General features: G+C 37.1%; 1 protein-coding gene across 5 annotated transcripts in view; it reads right to left on the reverse strand.

Moving 5' to 3' along the window:
* The window catches only part of HDAC9 (histone deacetylase 9), a 451,614-nt gene that overhangs the window by 191,357 nt on the left and 239,809 nt on the right, over nucleotides 1–20,448 (reverse strand). For 4 of the 5 annotated variants that reach the window (XM_061356435.1, XM_061356432.1, XM_061356433.1 and 1 more), the window contains 6 exons: nucleotides 15,027–15,155; nucleotides 12,139–12,254; nucleotides 6,361–6,483; nucleotides 4,421–4,468; nucleotides 3,770–3,980; nucleotides 3,153–3,370 (listed from right to left, as the gene is read on the reverse strand). In XM_061356435.1, coding sequence (XP_061212419.1) covers nucleotides 3,153–3,370; nucleotides 3,770–3,980; nucleotides 4,421–4,468; nucleotides 6,361–6,483; nucleotides 12,139–12,254; nucleotides 15,027–15,155 — 845 coding nt within the window. The remainder of the gene's footprint in view (nucleotides 1–3,152; nucleotides 3,371–3,769; nucleotides 3,981–4,420; nucleotides 4,469–6,360; nucleotides 6,484–12,138; nucleotides 12,255–15,026; nucleotides 15,156–20,448) is intronic. The other variant, XM_061356436.1, reaches the window with a different exon arrangement.

The raw sequence follows: 20,448 nt of genomic DNA on the forward strand, positions 1-20,448 counted from the left end.
AATGTATTATTTTCTTAAAGAAAATAAATGTGTTTTTTTTAATACAAGAGAAATACAAGACCAATGGGGTGGAGAGAAACTTGGTCTCTTCCCCTTTTTTTGTTACGGAAAGATACACCTATGCATCTGCCCAAATGACCTGACCAAGAACACTTTTCAGGGAGTGCTGGTGCATGCCACATAATCTTATTTCAGGGCAAACACTCAAACACTGGGTTCAGCTGAACTATATTAAAGTCTTAATTATTTGAAGTCCTAAACATAAGGAAAAAAGGAAAGAGAAATTTAAAAGAAAAAGGAGATACTGACTTGTTCTAAGTTCTTGATCAACTGGCATTTCATAGTCTTGTCAGCTTAAAATGGTTGTGGTATTTCACACAAAAAACTTTTAAGAGAATGTTTGAATATGCCTTATTAAAAAAAACCCCACCTGTATTTTTCAGGATTGAAAAGGAGGGAATCACACCTCTGTGCAGATTTCATTATACAGCCTAATAACAGAAGAGTAGGAGACAGACTAACAGAAAATACAAGTGTATGTACTTACTCGATACATGCCCAAACTTGTTCTAAGAAATGAGAAGACACTGGGTTGCTTTGCTACATGGTCTAGAATATCTACTGTTTTAAGGTTCAACTAACTCTGCTTTGCAGAGTTAAGTCTGATTGTAAAGCCATGCAAATTATATAACGAACAAATAACTTCAACTGTGAATAGAGGCTAGTTTTAAGATAGAAAAAGGTATATTCCACCATGCTGTAGGACTTCATAAACCTCATGTAGGCACAGGTGTTCTATCTGAGCTTTTAAGTTAAAGAGTTAAAGAATATACCTTTAAATTTAGTACTTAAAATCCGCTTCATGATTTGATCTTTTCTCACTCTCTCGTCTATGGGCTACCCTTAAATTCCAGGTTTTAAAAATCAGGTTTCCTTTTTAAGTATGTAATAAAGCTCCCTGGCTCTCTGTATACTTGCAGAGGACAGATACATAATTACGGCACTGTAATTTTTCAATGCTATTCATCAAAACGGTTCTTCTGAGAAAGGTGCTGTAGAAGAAACTAAATGCTGCAAACTGTAAAGTCTGATAAACCACCCTCATCCTCTGATAACCCACTGCTTCTGTGGCTGCACCATGATCCTATTCCTCTTTGGGTGTTTGCTGCTCTGATGAGTTTCTGTGCTCCTGGTGAAGGCTAGCTGCCCTGGGAGTAGGGATAAAGGAGACTGAGAAGCTAATAAGGATAAATTTAAATTTCTACTATCTGCATATGTGTATAGCCTATACTGTAGAGAATAAAAATTTGTTCCCTAAGTTTTACAAGAAGGAATTGCTTTATCTCTTTATTACATATAACCATGTGAAACTGAAAGCGTATTTCAAGTATGAGAGGGAGTTATGATTCTTAACATACATTTTCATTACACTTTAACTGAGGTGAAAAAAAATTTACTGGAACAAACATTATCCCAAACCAACTGCAGCCTTTTGACTTCCTTGGCCAGGCTATCTCTTGTGAGGTGCAATGCATTCCTAGTCCTGTGCGACTAGGAGCATGTTTATGTGACTCAAGCTTAATTTTGACATTCAGGGCAAATGTACCTATATGGCAAAGCAAATATCTCCAAATGCTTTAGTAGAATTTGTGTCAAAAAAGCATATTATCTAGCAAAAACATGTCAGTGGGGTTCTCTGCTTTGTGAGGAATGAAGGAACTGGTTGGGTTGTAGCAAATACACACAAACAGCACAGAGACTGGGGTTTACTTTACTGGTAAAAATTCTTTTCTCTTCAGACAATTGAGGGCAGGTGAAATATTTTCAAAACCTGAGGCTATGAGATATACATATGCCATCTTGATTAAACATATGGAATGCATACTCAAAGAAAAGCCAACTGGAGTCCTAGTTGAGTAATCAAAACACCCAAGCTGAGAGGGGTTAACATGCAAGGATCAGCTCTGAACTTTGAAGTTTTCTGGTCTTCATTTTTCCTAATTAAGACAAGATTTAATAACCAAACCACTGTACAAACTATGTACTTAAACTCTAGGTTTGTTTCTCATTTTGTTGGGAATTCTTGCTAGATTCCAAAGAATCAGTACCCCCTGGGAAGTTCACCCAGTAAGGTGGATTTTTTTTTTTCTTTCTTTTTTCTTAGGTACTAGGGCTGAACACTGCTTTTAATCTTTTCTTCTTTGCCATTGCCTCTTATATATAGTTATTATGTAACCCTCAAATAAAAGAAGACAACTGCAGATGAATGATTTATATCTCTGAATTACTAGTGGAGCTCCATCAAATAACTTTTGAAAACCTATGTAGTAAGTTCAGAAAAACATTCTCTAGATGAAAGCATTTAATCAGTTGCGTGTCTTCATTTTAGAGCAGGGAACAGCATCACATTTGTTGTAGAAGCATTAGCTTCTCATAAAGCTATTTAGATTCTGCTGCTCTTTGTTTATTAATGCATGGTCTCTTTTATTCTCCCCCCCTTCCTCCCCACAATAAGGTGTTAGCCTGCACTGAAAGAGAGGCACAACTCTTAACTCTGCATCGGATGTTAACAATAGTACATCCTTCTCTTTCTCCTTATATGGGAAATTTATAGCACCGTACAGATAACAAACTTTCATGTTACTAATTGACTTACAGAGAAAAAGTTGGTTTGATAAAAGATGATTAAAAAGATAAATTTAATCAGCTGGTTGTGTTCAGATGAGTTATATACTTACTGCACATAGTAGTCCACAATGAGGAAGCTTAAAATACAATTCAAAGGCAGCTGAAAGGAATAATTGCTGAAACTCAAAAGTGCACATAAAAAAGTTGGATAGAAATTTAGTAATCCTTAAGGCATCATTTACCATTCAACATGAAATCACCTGTAATTTAAACCTATAAGATGCTCTGAACACTATTTTGTTGAATTGTATTCTTGCTGACATCAAGAATGAAAATTACCTTTGTAGCATATTTCAGAAGTTGAAAATGAAGAACTATACAAATGTATATACCAATTGCTCATAAACAAGATAACCGTGCAAGAACCTGTCTACTGTCCACAACCACATGGCACCAATACCTAAACTCCCTTATAAGTTTTCAAACTTTACATTCACTGGAAATTCCTTACTTTGGGGACTCACCTTATTCATGTGGATCTGCTGCTGGTACTGTTTCTGCTTCTCCAAAAATTGTTGATGTTGTTGCTGGATAACCAGCTGGGCCAAAGTACTCTGAGGAAGAGGGGCTGACTGGGTTCGATTCAGTGGCCTATGACGAGGCAGTCTGTGGGCAGCTCGTATGCCAGGTGATACTCTCTCCTTTGCTGCTAAAGGAGACTGTGGATGAAGAGGAACCGCTCCTGCAAAACAGGGACATTTCACTCCAATATGAAAAACAACGTAGTTCTAATAGGAGAGAGCTTTCAGTGAGAAGAGGGATGTATATTGCAGAACTTAGCATCAGCACTGATGCAGTGGGATGTGTACCACGTGCCTCACCATGCTGGGAAGTTCAGCAGCTACAAAAGAATGTGATGAAGTAATCATTTTCTTTTTCCTGTGATCACTGAATTCTTTCAGGCTAACAGACTGCAGCAGAATCACTACGGGGGAAAGCAAAGAGGTTGCCTTTTTTTTCCCACCCTTCCACTTTTCCCAATGGTTAGGATGTATAATATCTGTATTATCACATCTAATGTGAATACAAATGTCATTAAAAACATCTTAGATTATTATTGTGTTGAAGCCTTGATCATTACCAGTCACAAGAAGTTTTTGCTGTCTCATTTGTTCTTTCAGTAGCAGATGCTGCAAGAGAGCCTGGTGGCTGCTGTTTGGCTTTCCCTCCAAAGCAACGTGAGGATGAGTTGAGGATGGAGGAATGCTCCCCCCATACTGTCCAGCCAACGCCACTCCTTGTCTGAGCGACTGGGTCTCCCCCTTCTGCTTTTCTTTGAATGATGATGAAGCCTGTCAAAGAACAAGGACACTGGTAACTGCTATTCATAGACCTGGCCATGTTTATCTCTGCTTGATTAGATGGTCTTATGTCATACTTTATGAATACATACAGAGGCAAAGGTTAACATCCCTATCTTACACTGTGACTGTGAGATGAAAAGGGAGGAAGAACATGCAAGTTAAATGCAACGCTGAGAAACTGGGCAATGAAACCACTTGGAAAAAAATCAGTAGTAAAAGCCAAAGCATAAGGTACTACTAGTTAGAACATTATTAATGAAAAGACAGGGCCTATCCTTAAAATTCCTGAAGAACTTCCCAAAGCCTCCTGCACAGGAAAATAGGGAATCAGAGGAAATAATTTCAATTGAGTTTGGATGAGACAAAGTTTGTTTTTTCACATAACTTTCCATCAGACAGCAAGCCAATTAGTAAAACAAAATAATTACCTGTAGTAGTGGGAAGCTATTACTTTTCCTGGAGCACTCCCTGACTCCCTGAAGGACAGCACAAATATAAGTTTTACCCTTTGCAAAGTAAATTTGTAGAGTTAAACTCTCATCTACAGAATCATCAAGAGCTGTTGCATGTGTGTGGCATTTTGAAGTGCCCTTATAAATTGCACAGTTATTGGATTTAAAGCTTTTGGAAGTTTTGGCCCTTCAGCATTGCAAATGTACTTTATATTTCTTTGTTCTTTGTCTACTTAAAAAAAAAAATCTTAAAAAAAGCAGCTAAAGCAGAATAATAATTTTTACAGCAAGAATAATAATCTAACACATAAAAGTGTGCTGTGGGTTGCAGATAACCACCTATGGTATGTTATGGTAAAACCAGTATCTCTGACAATCTAAATTCCACAAATTCTAATAAGGCAAACCAAGCTTTTCAGTAATATTTTTTGGGTGCATGCTTACTTCACATTCTGCTATCACCCTTCCCTGAAAAACAAACACCAAAGTAAACTTTACATTCAATTTGCAACTGCTTATTCTGGTCACAGAAAGAAACATTACTTGCAAAAATCACCTCTTTTGTTTTTCCTAATGCCAAAAGTAATATTTGGTGCTAGCTGGCCACATCAAAAGCTCATATGATTTGAGTGAGCAAATTAAACATATTTTCATTTCACTTTCAATGTCATTAAATTACTTCGAAGCTAGTTATACTTTTTGTGAAATAGCTAAGAAATTGTTGATGATATCGCCTGGAAAAGTAAGCACGACTTTTCCTGGTCAGTTCAGTTTTTCCATCCCTTAAAAACAATAATTTGCTTATAAAAATCTTATGAAAGGCTTCTAGAGAACTGATTTAAAGCTTATGCAACTTTATTTGCAAAGTTCTATATGTGATGTTAAAATATGGGATTGCAGCAATATATTACTGGTGAGAACAGTAAATGTACTGAAAAAGCCACAAAATAACATGAAACCTTAACTTGAAACTACATTCAGCACAGAAATTAAGTAGCACTTGCTATAAACCACAGTGGACTGTATAGATTTAATTTCTTTTCACCATGGAAAGCTGTACTTACAGCCCTTGTTTTTTTATAGAAGTTACCAATTTACTTTCTACAAAATTTAACTGGCTAAAATTTCTTCAGAATTTATACTCCATTGCACAGAACAACCATATAAATTCTATCAATACTTTATAATTTTTGCTAGAAATCAGAAAATGGAAGTTTTGACCAGAGGCAAAAATTTTCACATATTCCTCTGAGACTCAGATTTCACATATAGTTTACTGTAACTTGGTCTAGATCTAAAGATCCTTATCCATCAGCATGGATATCCATACATACCATGTCTGTGTTTTCATACATATCACATTAAATGGCTGCAGACTGAACAAAGGGCACATGAATAGAACTTGCTATTAAAATACTAAGTGTAGTTCACATATCACTGATTTTATTTATCTGATTGATGGCACACAACTCAAATAACAAACCTACCTGCAGGAATATTAGATTCCTCCCCTACTATGCTCCATCCCACATGAGATTGCTACTGGAATCTCATAAAAAGTTACAGGTACTGTACTCTAGCAGTTAGGGACGATCATATAATTTGAACTTTTATAGTAAATGATCTCCTCATATACTTCTCACCATGTCTGAAATCTGTTATCTGATTTGCAGCCATAAATGCAGCGCATGTGGCCTGTACTTAGATAAGCTCCTCACTGGCACTTATTTACGATTAAGAATTATTACTGCTTTCAAGATGTTCAGACATTGTGCAATGCAAAGAGAAGTTTGGTTCCTACTGTGAATTGCTTACGTTCCAAAATGCTAAAATAAAAAAAAAAATAAATGAGAATAGTCAGAAAGCAGGTTTTCTGGAAGCAAAAATGGACACAAGGCTTGAGGCTGGTCACTTACACTGATTTGAGGTTGCACTGCTGGAAGTCCCAAGGTAATGTTGGGCAAAGAAGGGGATGTGTACAAACTCAGCAAGTTCACCGATTCATCCTGTATCAAAAGCCGTTGCTGTGAAACCAGATGCTGGAATAAAGTGGAAAAACAACTTAAGTATCATCTCCAACTTTTTTTATCTTGGTTATTTCATCCTTGTTATTCTGCTACATTGAAAGCCAGTTATGTAATCACGCGTTGGTTTGCATCCCAATGGGGTGCCAGATAAGGAAAAGTATCCCTGTGAAAAGGCTGTTGATATTTCTTTTCTTAAGCAAGCAACTGATATAGTCATGGATTATTCCTTGGTTAGTAAATCAAGTTTCCATGCAACAAATTAAATCTTGGAGATTCATAGACCTCCTATTCTCATCAGCATCTCATCAGCTAAACAGAGGTTCTTCTCATCACCTGCATTTTCACTACTAAAAACTCAGTGGGAATTTAGCCAAGGAATTAAGGAGCATATCTAGCAGAATGAAAGGTGTCACTTATGTGAATGTATTATAACTTTACTGTGGTCATTATAAATTTTGTTGTAAGGTATGAAATGTTTCTACCTAATCCATGAATTTTCTTACCCAGTCTACTATATGGGGAAATTTCAGGCACAATATTTACATCCATTGACATGGGAATTTGGGGTAGAAAGTGAGGCAGATTGCCACATCTACCATTTAAAAAATGTACTGTCTCCCTCTTTCTCTATGCATGCATACAAAACCAGCATCCTACCATTCTCCAGTGGTGGGATAGCCCTCATAGCCTTCCTAATTCCCTGCAAATTAAAATCTTTAACACTCCCTTTGAAGCCTTGTGATTTAATTTTCAAGGACATGGAATTGCTGATGTATTTTTAATTACTGTCAAGTAAAACCAGACATTCTACAAAGATCACCCTCTGTCTTTCCATTCTATATTCATTGGGAAGAAACATAAAAAGTTACATTACCACAACAGGAATCTTTTTGAAGCCTTTGCCTTTCTGCTTGAACAGTCATGTTTTTCAACATGTGGTCTAGTATAGTTGCTTGAATTACATTTTGTTTAACTCTTGCTTCCCTCCCAGAACTTTAACACAATAAGAGCTACAAAGGTCTTATTAGACTTAGGAACTCTGGCATGATATGGTCCCCAAGGGAACAACATCCTTGAAAAAGAATACCCTGTGTAACAGTATGACACAGTGACTGCTTTCTTCCCAAACAAAAAGCATATGGGACTCCAATAATAGACCACCTCCAAGAGGGATACTGCACACTCGGGCTTTGACTAAAGTAAATATAATAACTTGTCAAGCATGTTGTGGGGAGCTGTAGATTTTCCCCTGGACAAACCTGCAATATCAATTAACTCTGTAAAATACTCTGTGCTAATACAATGCAACTTCAGACCATCAATGAAAAGTGGTTAAGCACAAAAACACAGGATGTTATTCCAAAACATAACCTTCCTCATACAGTTTGTTTGGAGATATGACCTATCACTGAGACAATAACAGTAGAGGCCTATTTCTGTAATTTTCTTTTGGTACCTAGGGAATGTCAACAGATAGCACACGAAACAAAGAAGCTTCACTTGTATATTACATTCATTCCTGGCTAACAGTATCTTGCCTTGATAACATCCCCCTTTGACCATGAATAAAATCACATCAAGACTATGGAGATATTATTGGGGGAGACTATAAAGATTTAACTGCAAAGGGACACTGCAGAATCTCATATGTCTCCTAGAATATAATCAACTTTGTAGCAACTGCAGCATCTATAGAAAGCCACTTCAAAATGCATGTTTCTTTTTTTTGGTTTTCAGTATGACACTATTACCTTCTAAGATCTGAATTAACAAATGTAACAGTGACAGGGTGTATAGCAGGAAAACGCGTTCCACATTAAGGTCAGGCACAATTGTTTAATCAGGCACAATCATGGGAGCTTAATGTTGAAAACAGGTGGTTATTAGTAAGAACATTTTATCCAATTTCTAATATTGCCAATAATCAGTCATTTTCATTTTAGTAACTATTAAAAAATATTTTCAGGTAATATCAGCCAAAGCATAAGCTAAACCTCATCTCTCAAAATAACCCTGGTAGCCCTCCTGCATAAACCAGGGTCCTGCATATGCTGAGGCAGAGCTGCTTAACCCAAGCAACCGCTTCTCTTTTCACACAGTTGGAAATACCTTGAAATGGTGGCAAAAGGTGGAGTTGCCAGCAGTGTCATTTGGCAACACCATGGCTGAGCTACTGTCCTCATCCTACATGCAGACTTGATTGTTCAGACTGGCACCTAAATCACCCCAAAGAGCAACTCGACCTACTTGCTCTTCTATATGCTCACTCACTGCGTATGTGGATCCCGCTTCCTGACCCTTAAAACAGTCTGTAAGCAGCTACCCTTTTCTTAAAATAGAGTACAATAACTAAATGTAGCAGTGCATTATGATCATTAAGTAATTATGATTAGCTATTGTACCTCTGTTGTGCTATACTGGGACCTTCTGAGAAGCAGGAACACCTATGTCAGGTGTGCATGTTTATATGCACATTTATACATTAGAATTGGAAGAGGAAATGTCTTTCATACTTCTCAATTATGGAGCTACAGTAAGGTTGTCATGGCTTCGAATGCTTACAATTACACTCTTAATTCTTAAGTCTTTTGGGGTGTTGTGGGTTTTTACTTTAATTAATGAGATTCTTTTCGCATGCACATGAAGCAAACCTCAGCTGGTCAGAAACCTACACATTTTTTTCCACTGGCTACTTGCAAAGATAACTTCAAGGAGCTGAGTATTAGAAACATAGTGCTGTGGGGCTGCACAAATCAAGTATGTGTTTATCTGCCACGCATGTCATTCTTATCTCCTGTATAATCAGGTGATATTCTGGGAAATGCTGCTCTCCAAAGCACAACTGAAAGAAAGAAAAATTATCTGAAGCCCACTTACACCAAGTGGAAATTTTCCATTGCCTCCAATGGCTTTTGACCAGGCCATGAGTGCTAAAATTAATCATTTCACATGAACTCCAGGGACGTGCTGTGCGGCGGCTCAATCCTGCTTGCATTTCTCATGCACGTAAGATTGAGCCCCAGCACAGCAGGTGACCTCTAAGTGTACGGCATGCTACAAGAGACAAATAGCTACTGTGGTGAACCTTGATGAGACTGGAGACAACTGGGCCTAATAAAAACAGCATTTTATTTATAAGGTGCAATTAAAATCTGAAGCTTAACTTTCAAGTTTCATATAACGAGCCCAGTGTTTTAACAAATGGCACTGAAAGTACCATTAAGGGAACTGTGATAGTAAAAGATTATCTGCAAAAATGTAGCATTTGCAGCTAAACTTTGTTCATTCAAAAAAATGTAAATGTCTGCCCACCAGACTGTCTGCTCTGGAGGGTAAACCACTTCAAAGTCTCACTATTCAAATGGATATGGCAAAAATACTTTAAAAATCCGTTTCATTACTGATAATGCCCTAATTCTGTCCATGCACTAGAGTGTAATCATTTATGGTATTGACTCATGTTTTACTGGTAAATGGCCCTCTGTCATAGCAACCTGCTTTCCCTCAGCAAAAAGTGTTTCATTTGGTGCCATGAAAACCACAGCTATCCACCCACTCAGATATGAGCACAACACTTACTGCAAATGCCACAACAACAATTATGAAACAACAGCAAAGTGAGTCATGCAGGATTACAGCAAACCAAGTGATATTTTGGGTGATTTAGGAACACTTATCCTATTATTAGAAACTTCTATACTTCATGTATCTGATGAAAAATTGATTCGATATATAGCCTTTGAGAGCTGGCAGCTAATGCTAAAACTAGAAAAGAGATGTAGGAGTTTGGCTCCTGTTAAACTACCAAAGAAAATCCCACTGAAATCAAAATACACTGAAGCTGAGATTTATGGAAAAATGTTTCAGCCCACAGTATGACAATATTAAGAGTCAAGTAACCAGAGAGGTAAAGAAATCCCCCACTGGATTCAGAAATAGAACTCTGTAGTTTCAGCTTCTTAGCACACTTCCAGCAAGCTAAGTGACCAATGCCAGCACGTAGAGCTCAGCTTCTAAGGGAACTTTCCGGCTCATTTGAGTATCTGTGATTGCATGGTGGGACTGTAACTTCTGATGTCTGGCACAGTAATGGCAAATTACATGCAATGTACTGTTCTACTAATAAACAGAATATAATGCTGATGGTTGCTACTACAACCTTTCCAAATCTCCTCAAAGAGAGACTGCCAGCCTGACCAGATTGTATGCATTTCTGACAGTGGTTCCACACTGTGGAAAAATGTCCAGAAACTGTAACACACAAACTAACAAGCACCGTACATCAGTCTGAGATGTTATTCCCTTTGCATTTTGTAGTATCTTCAAGTCAATCCAGTTGGACAAGATTTCCTGTTTAATAGAGCACCAACACCCACATATTGCAAATCTCTACCTAAAGCATTCCCAATACTAAAATATACCATTTAAGTCCATTGAACTAGGATCCTATCTAATCCAAATGGTGGATCTTACTCTGCATCATGTAAATTTCTTTGCAATTGCATACAGGGGGCTAAGAGGCAAGACCACATGTTAGCCATCAATGCAATTTTTTTTTCATTTTTGGTTACAGGCCATAGAGAGGCTACTAATCAGTGTGCAGAGGTCACCCACCTGCCCCCTGGATCATAGTTCACACACACAATTAATTCATTATGGGGAAAAGTCACTGCTGGAGATTGAACTGCCCATTCCAGGTTTTTTTTGAGTTGGTGTCCTGCCACTGACCTGGAGAAACAGCTCCATTAGTTAAAACTCTATTAAATCATATTTTCTAATGCAATTTTATTAACATACATTGTATAAACCAACAATTACTAGAAAACTTTTCCACCAAAGCAGGAATTCCTGTCAGTATTTGAATACAGAATATTGTGGAATTTGATTCTCTCTTAGTTGTATTTACTGTCCCTTTACAATATTGCCACAGAAAGCATTGACTAAGGCATGTCATCTATGCTAAATGAGGTTTGTCACAATTGATTTACCATCTGCATTCCTGTTGTGATAGGCATATATGTACGAAACAGAATATGGAGTAGTTCAGATTCCTTCCATGTACAAACTTCACAAAAACAAGTATTCAATACTCCTGGCATGTCAGTACTGGCCCTGATAAGGATAGCAAGGTACAGTAAAATAAAAGGCAGATATGAAAAAAGGATTTAGTCACCTAACTCCAATAGTGTAACTAAGCAAATCTACTTCAGAATCCATCTTAATCTGGGATCACCTTAACTTGTATATGTTAGGGTCACCAATACCTAAATCACCCTTTTGCATGTGAAAGTTCATCATCAGTGTTCAACACTGTGCACATCTTCAGGTTATCCTAAAAGACAATGTTCTGCAACAGATGCTTCCAAGTTCCTTCCACAGCTCACTTTCCCTCTTCCAGTAGCATTGCTGCTGCCTTTGTTTGCAATTTTCTTCCTGAAGGGTATCCTGAACATGCATCACATAGATACCAGCCTCTTGAACATGCATCTCATTTATGAAGCTGTATCCTGTACACAACATAATCTGATTTCAGCCTGCAGTGTCCTGGTATCCCTGATAATTATGACTTCTGCAATTACTCTGCTAGTGATCATGATCAAATTGAAGTTTCAAATTTCTCCAGTCTAGAAACCTGAGGAATTATCTATACCAAATAAAGAGTCTTACCTCAGCTTGAATGTTAGATGGCAAAACTGAGTTTTCATTTTCTGTTATGCTGCTGGTGGGACCATTGCTTGGGGAACTAGGACCTGATCCAGGGGAGCTGCTACTGACTGAGGATTCTGAAAAGCAGATTAAGCATACCTGAATTTCACACTAGGAAAGGAACACTTGATTAATTACATACTTTTAATGGCACAGGCTTGGAGTTTTTTGTCTCTTGAAAATAATCTATTTTACCTACATTAAAGATTTCTAATTCATCTTCCATTTCTTTTGTTTTTTCTTTACAGAGCTAACAAGGAAAGATATTCTTGGTTTTCCCCTTCTGATCTGATTCATAAAGGAAGAATTTAGTATTTATTTTTCCCACAAAGATGGTATGGTACTCAGTATCAGGCAGAGATACAGGCATAGAACTTGCAATGACTAAAAAGAACAGAAAGCATTTTCCTTTTAATTGCAAAGAATCCTGCCTCTGTAAGAGATCACAATGACAGAGATAGCAGGCTTACAAAGGTCATGATAACACATCATCAATTCATGAGGCCTACTGCCAACCCCTTTCTTTTTAGAAAGTGGATGCAGCCATTGTGGAATAATCGTTACATACACAAGCAATAATGGCAAAATATATACCACTTTCACTACATCTTTGGCACAAATACGAAGGAATAGTTACAGCATACAAAAATCTTGAAATAGCATTTGAAAGTCTGTATGTTATCTTGATTTAAAATTTCCTGAGTTATGGCTGAGATAAAGGGGGAGAGGATAATTTTGTTGTATGCTGTTGTACTGAGTCATTGTAATCCTACTCTGATATCAATTAAATTTGTGTAATGGAAACTTAACAAGGTTAAAGATGGAAGAGCACAGCATTAGTAGAAGTAAGCCTATTTCAATGGAATAGCTTTCAAATTAAAGCACTTAAGAAGTTCAAATAATTAATATCTAAATGTGGCAGTAAATATTCTATAGCTACTTCTTTGCTTCTTCACTCTTTCTGCCTCAGTTTATATGCAAAAATATATCCCCAATGTGTCTGAAATTATCAGATTTCCTAGCTGTTTCTTGGACCTGCTACTCTTTCCTACCAGAGCTGACTTCAATTTACCGAAGTGAATTCATATGCAGCTAATCTAATTGTCAGCTAAAACCCTTGCATCATATTATCGCTATTTTTTATAGAAGAAACACAAACTTATTCTTTCTTCTCTGTTTTAAAAATTACAATAGCGCTTTCTGTATAGTTAGGCATCTAAAGGGCTTTTTTTCAGTTAAAAGAATAAAAAAAAAAAGAAAAAAAGGAAAGGAGGAAAAGGCTTTGACCAGAAATGCTTGATCAGGGAAATTTTGATTATGAAAGGTGCAAAATGTCACATAGCTGGTATCAATAAAGATAACAGCAATCTGTAAGGCTTCGAATTATGTCAGAGCTAGGAAGAGGACACATTTATTTTCAGGAGTCTGCTCTTTCAATGGCTGCAGAATAAACCTCCTGGGATAAGTGTTTCATTTTATACCTTGTGAGCGTACAAAATATGTAGAAATCAGCTAAAACTAAGGAAGTGGAAAACAAGAATCTTGTAAGAGTTTCATCAAATTGAAATAATAAATTAGCTGTAAAAAATCCTAATCTGGAAATAATTGATAGGGAAATTATCTTATTTACTTGCTTCCACACTTAGATTCACATCCATGTCAGAGTTCTACACATGACATACTGTGGAAAGCTGTCACGAGAATTGCATGTATGCGGACACTGACGTGAATGACATAATTCTGATACACCAAGTGAATTCAGATACATGTCTGACAGACTAGTAGCACTTGGTTACATAAACTTATAGCCTGATTGTAACACCACCTGAACAAGCTATGAAGCTACCAAAGATGCAGAGTCAAAGCAAGAAATGTCAGAATGAGACCAAACACTGTAAATGCTCTTTTCTTTCAAATCTACAGGTAAGGCCTTGGCAGCATATTAATCCTAAGGACTAAATATGAGAGGACTATAGCTGTTTAGGAGATTGGGTGCAATTCTGCAAAATATATGCAGAAAAAGTTACCACTACCCAATATCAAATATGTAGAGAAAGCCTTAGCATCCACGGTTCACCCACCTTGTAACTTTTTAAGTTCAATGGCAGGAAAAATACTGAAAATTAATATCACTTGATGACAGATTTTTACTTTGCCTTTTTCGCCCTTTTAATCCCACCCGTATGCATAATTCTGTATTCTTACATGCTAAAAGTTCCCTTTGATTTACTAAGAATACTTACTATCTGCTATGATGAACAGTATGTCATTGAATATTTAAGCTTTTCAACTCTTTCTTCTCAAAAAACTTAGTGAGCCCTTATACTGAATCCAACTAAACTTGACATTTTTCAAACAAGAGAAACTAGAGGAATAGGGCCAAATACAGGATTCCAAACCATCCTTGATTAACTAACAGCAGACAGTATTTTTGTGACTGCTATTAGCATCTGGAGTTTCCATGGGAGATGGGAAGTCGAAGAGGCAAGACCAAAAATGTCTTTCATGTACAGAAGATGCAAGTTAAGGAAAGAGGCTAATCTTGTTTTCTCCTTCAATGTCCCTTGCTACCAACAATCCACCATTTATTTGTTCTTGTACTTGCTATTGTAAGGTACTGTTTTCCAAGTTGGTTTGAAAGTATGGTTTTCAAATGTACAATACTTTTTAGTAAATGGTAGAAAGCTGTAGATTACAAGTTATTCATACATAACCATTCTTTTTTTTTCTTTCTCAGCAGAAAAAAAAAAGACATAACATTTTCTTTAGCAAACAGTTTCAATTCCAAAATACCACTACTGTTCCATGAGCACTTGCAGCTGACACAGAATTTCTCAATTCTGAATTACCTGTCACCTCAAAGAGTCGCTTCTTGAATGAACTGACATTTCCATCCTTCCTCCTGAGTAGAGGACTGCTTCTTCTTTCTGTCACCTTTTGTTTTAACCTTGAACGTACCTTCAAATTTGGCTCTGAAGCTGGAAATGAAAAAAGAAAGGATAAATGATTACAAATCAACTTACTGCTTTGGGTCAGTCGTCACTGACTTTCTCTCATCAGATTTTACCACCCATTCTCCCCAGCCACCCTGCTGCTCCTCATACAACTCCATATTAAACTGGAGGCTGGGAAAGAGAGGAAGAGAGCTAAAAAGCTTCAGATCCCAGTATTTTTCTCATCCCATCTCAGCTGTGAAGTTACCTATTAATTATTGCCAATATCATAAGTACTAACTAGATATGAACGCAAATTTTATTCTACATCATTTTTATCTCTCATGTAGGTGAAAACTTGGATAGAAATACAGCTTATAACTTGGAACCTTATAATTGGATTATGGTCTGGGGACAGAAATAGAGAGAAGCCTCCACTGCTGCCTCTTGATTGCTCTTAGAAATATAAATTACAAGAAGCCTTCCTGGCAGAACATTTCTTGGTCAGCAATTTTAGGCCCAGAACTTCAATGTTCTGAGTAACACACTGAATAACTAGATTTATGACAGTGTCCTAAGTACATTTGCACAGAAAATGAAGTACATTTACTCTGAAAATGAAGAAGTAGGACTGATTCCCAGAAAACCCAGGGTTATATTTAATGCACCTTGGGAAAGTTCCACCTTTGTTTTCTAAAAGGACAAGGTCTTTTCATACAAAGGCCAGAGATGAAGCTCTGCTGTGCTTTTTATTTTGTGATATTTTTAGCACGATCAAATGTTTCATATACTCATTTATCTGCTCGTCTAAGTAAACCCTCTACCAAACAGACTGGTAAGAGCTAGTGAACGATAATTGCAGAATAGAAGTTGTTTATGTTTCCCTTTCTGGAACTGAGGCTTGGCTAAGCAGTATCTCAAAACAGAGAGAACTGGAAACTGGGACTAGGTCTTTTATGCACAGACATACGCCCAGCCCCAAACAAGGAGCCAGAGTCAGCAGAAAAAACGAATGAAATCTTCATTCTTTTCAGCATTTTATTCTTTGTCAGTTTGGGGCAGGAATTCAATTGAACACTTCTAATTCCAGTCCCTGCCCAAAATGTAATATTGCACATCTTTTTCCTGATGTACCACTTGTTTCCTTAGGGATGACAATGTTAGAAATGCTTGCTTGAGAGCAAAGAGGCTGCACCTGTGCCAAAGTGTTGCTGTAACCTGTAGTACCTGCAGCAGCCTTTGTCACGTATTGCATCGGTCTCGGCAAGTGCTCCCTTCCTAGTGCCTTGAGTACGTTTCAGACCAAGATACAGAGGCTAGCACAACACTAGACATCTTTAATAATAAAAATATTAAAAAGAAATTTGTTATTACTTACTAACACTGTTAAGACTAATGGTTCTAGCAATAGAGTAGATGACTTGTTTGCTGTTTAAGATACCGTTTGCTATGAAATTGAAAACATAAAATATAACAATGGGCTAAGATTACACTACATGCTTTCACCAGAAGTCTCACCAGGTGCAAGGATATTTGGAAGAAAAGGTGTACTCACTGCTTTTGCACTTGCAGTTATTTTGATTTATACTATTCCATACTCTTAAAATTTAGGAGAATACTTCTGTATCAGTGACAGACTACTGTGATGCAAATTGTCTCACTGGAGAACAACACTCACTGGAGAAATGCTTCTATTCTATATGAATTTTTCATGATCAGTTACAGTGATTGCCTTTCTATTTTACCACATTCTCATAATATTCTGCATTTGAATCAATCATGTAAGCAGAGAAAGCAAACTTTGATGTCAATATCTGAATCTTTGAGCCATCTGAGAATATAAACGATTTTAAAATGAAAAAGGCATGGAAAATAGTTTTCAAATTATAAAATAAACCTTTCAATAAAAAACAAAGCCAGCATTTGAAGAGTGTTTGCTTCAAATACTGGTTTTCTTGAATGTGTCCCTTGAGACACTTCCAGTTCCTGACATGGTACCAAATAGGACACAATGGCTGGCAGTAATAATGCAGGTTTCAGTGAACTAAAAATGTAAACCTAACCAGTTTGAAGATGTGTGCTCCAATGGACAAAATGCAGAAGTGGAAAGTGGTTTCTTCACACCTATCTGTGGCTGAGGTGTGTGACTGATGAGGTCACTGTATCTCATCTTGACCGAAGCTGAAGCAGAATTACTGGTGGCTGCAAGAGGTATGGATCACAGCAGCAATCCTATGTGCTTCAGTGCACTCTGATATGAAGGCAGTAAGAACACATCTACAATTGTCAAGTCCCCTCTGATAGTTAAAAAGGCAAAATTAAATATTTTCATCTTTAGAGGTAGAGCTGTAGATTAAAATGATAACTGCAAATCCATATATATACACACAGACTGCCCCAAAGAACATATATGAGATTATTTCAAAATTATTTTAATCCTCTAAGTCTTAAATGCAAATACGTGAGCAAAAAATGAACATGTATTTTTCAAACTTAGTTTTGGTTTTTTTCTTTAATTAAACTGTTCCCCTAGTATCTGGAAGGCACTTGGAAAGACTTAGGAATTGTCACAATTAATCTGCCTTACATTTCAAATGAGTTTTTGATTCAAGACTTTAACTAGTGTTTCTTAGAAGTGGTCTATAGAGGAATAACACTCAAAATAACTGTTTTTCATTAGTCACCCCTGTATTTCTGCTCCACATTATTAGCACCTTTGCTTAACTTAATCCACTGCCAAGGCTGACTGTGTTCATTAACAAACGGCATACTCCATGTGAAAAAGAAGTGTCACATGGAGAGCCAGTGCCAAGTAAGTTCTGAAGCTAAAGCTTTACTCCTTATATTGCTGCAGAGTAGCTTCCTCATGCAGATACAAACCCCTAAGAGTTATCCTTTTTTTTTGCTCCATTAATACTACAAAATCACTGAAAAGACCTTCACGTAGTCTATCACTTTATATGGTGATACAATCATTAACCAAGACACTAACTCAGCAACATAATTAATGCATGTGGCTGAATTTCTGTACACCAAGCAACCCACTGGGGTCCAGGATTCAAAACCAGATTAATTCTACCCCATACAAGATATATCCTGTATCTCCCCTTTCTGAAGAAAGGAAGGAGTGCCTCTCTGAAGTGCTGGAGGTGTTGAATGAGGTGGGGTTTGCTGGGTTAGATGCCTGCAAGTATAGCAGACTGAATCATCCGACTATGGAGCAAGAATGCCAGAAACAAGAGAAACCAAGAGCAAGTGGCCAGGAGCACAGCAGATAAGTTCAACAGGACTGCACGTTCTCATGGCACCAGGCTAGTAGGGAGGGCCATTCATCTAAAATCCTTCTAAGAACCAGTATAGATCTGATATTGGTCTAATTGGTCAGTTTTAGCCCTGCCTCCTCGTTCCACAACTCCTTGCACTTTTACTACATTTAGCACTTTGGAACAAGTAATAATCAGTTCCCACTTGCAGAAAAGGAAAATATACTATTTGAGAGTGCTTTGCTGCAAAGAAAACAAAAAGACACAGCTATTTTTTCTGAAGGCCATTAAAGCCCATGCCATCGAGCTTAATAGGATTCAGCTGAACACATTTGAACAATTCACTTGAGTGGATTTCAGGAAAGACTAGCCTGAAAATGACTTTGTTTATGTAACTGCAGCATAATTTGGAATAATGACATGTTGCACTAATATGGATTATTTAGTCTTACTGTTATTACCTGGCTTTTCTTTTCTTCAGTGCTGGCAATAATGAACTGGTATTACCCTTTAAATGACTGTAAGTAGGAAACAGGTATGAAAGATACAGAAAGTATTAGTTTAAACTACAACAGAAGATATCACAGGTAACCCAAGAATTGGTTACCTGTAATATCCTTGGCATGATTTGTAAATATCTCTGCAGAACTGAGAATTTTGGTTCTAGATGAAGAAGAAAGACAGCTTTTCAATGATTTTTCTCATCTTTGATGGCAACTTCATATAGGAGGAAAGAAGTACCTGTACTATTAAAAATGGAAAATATACAGGCTTCTATATAGGTACACATTAATTTCATCACAACAGCCATCATTGCTCAGATGACAGAAAACTATTCTCCCTGAGAAACATGATACTGAAACACAAACATTAGAGATAGAAAAATGATTTGGTGAAGTCATTATGTGCTATACTTCACTTTGCTTAATATTACCAATATGCAGATACTAGCATTAAAGAATACAGCCTGGGGGCAGATTGCTCCCAAATGAGCTTAGGGTGCTTTTTGATAGGGCTTTGCTTCATTGTTTCTTTTTATTAAGTACGCAGAGATATTTAAGAAGAAGAGCTAAGAATCCTTTCTGTGCATGAGGAGAGGACATACAAATGAAGGGAATGTAAAAGATAGTAATGAACTACTTTTTGATGGTTCCTGGAACACAGTACTAGAAGAGTGTGTGCCAAATTCAAATCAGCATTTAATGAACCCAGGCAGGAAATGGGGGGCGGGATAGGGTGCATAGTGAGCAGGTCCTCATCTTGAGCCTTAAGCCATATATAGGAAACCTGACAGAAAGTGAGCTTTTGTCCAGAGTTTGAAAGGCTCTAAACTGAAAGCATTTCCTTTTCCTCACTGGCAGGGTGGCTCAGAAAAGCTGTGGGGCAGTTGAGGTAAATGATGCTAAATTTGGCTACAAAGATTGCAACAACAGCATGAGGAACAGTGGCAAAATTCAGATCTTACTTGAGAAATAAAATGTTCCCTTATGCACATGGCACCAGCTGTTATCCCTAAGATCATTTCGAAACAATAACTTGGACTCCTTTAATGTAAATAAAACAGAAACACTTTAATGTAAATAAAATAGAAACACTTAAGAAACAAAGACTTCATGAACTAGAAGTAAATCTTCACTGTTACTATTTCCTTAGATTTTTTTTTTTTTAAGCTGTGAAGGGTCACATATTACATTGATTTGATCATATTCTATGCTATACTCCATGCATGAATAATCAATTGTTTTTTTTCCACTTTATATCCTTCTTTCTTCACACCACATAGTTTATTATTTTTAACACTATTGCAACTAGAGACACATGCACAGATAAGCATTATGTGCTTTACAACACACAACCAAAACAGTCCATGCCAAAGACAGCTTGAAGTCTAAGTTATAGAACTAAGAAATGATGTATGGGTACAGACCATAAGAGGCAGAAGAGAAAATAATAAGATGGTACTGGTTAGCACAATTGTGGTATTGCCAGCATACCAGTGGCTTATCCTTTGTCAGGTTTTTCTAGTACTGTGGCAACTGGGAATTTTCAAGAAAATATTGAACGTGGATAATGAG

Source organism: Neopsephotus bourkii, unplaced genomic scaffold (assembly GCF_033783945.1).
Source record: "Neopsephotus bourkii isolate Nb327-2 ecotype Australia unplaced genomic scaffold, CSIRO-AGI_Nbou_v1 NB_855, whole genome shotgun sequence".
Lineage (NCBI taxonomy): Eukaryota > Metazoa > Chordata > Aves > Psittaciformes > Psittacidae > Neopsephotus > Neopsephotus bourkii.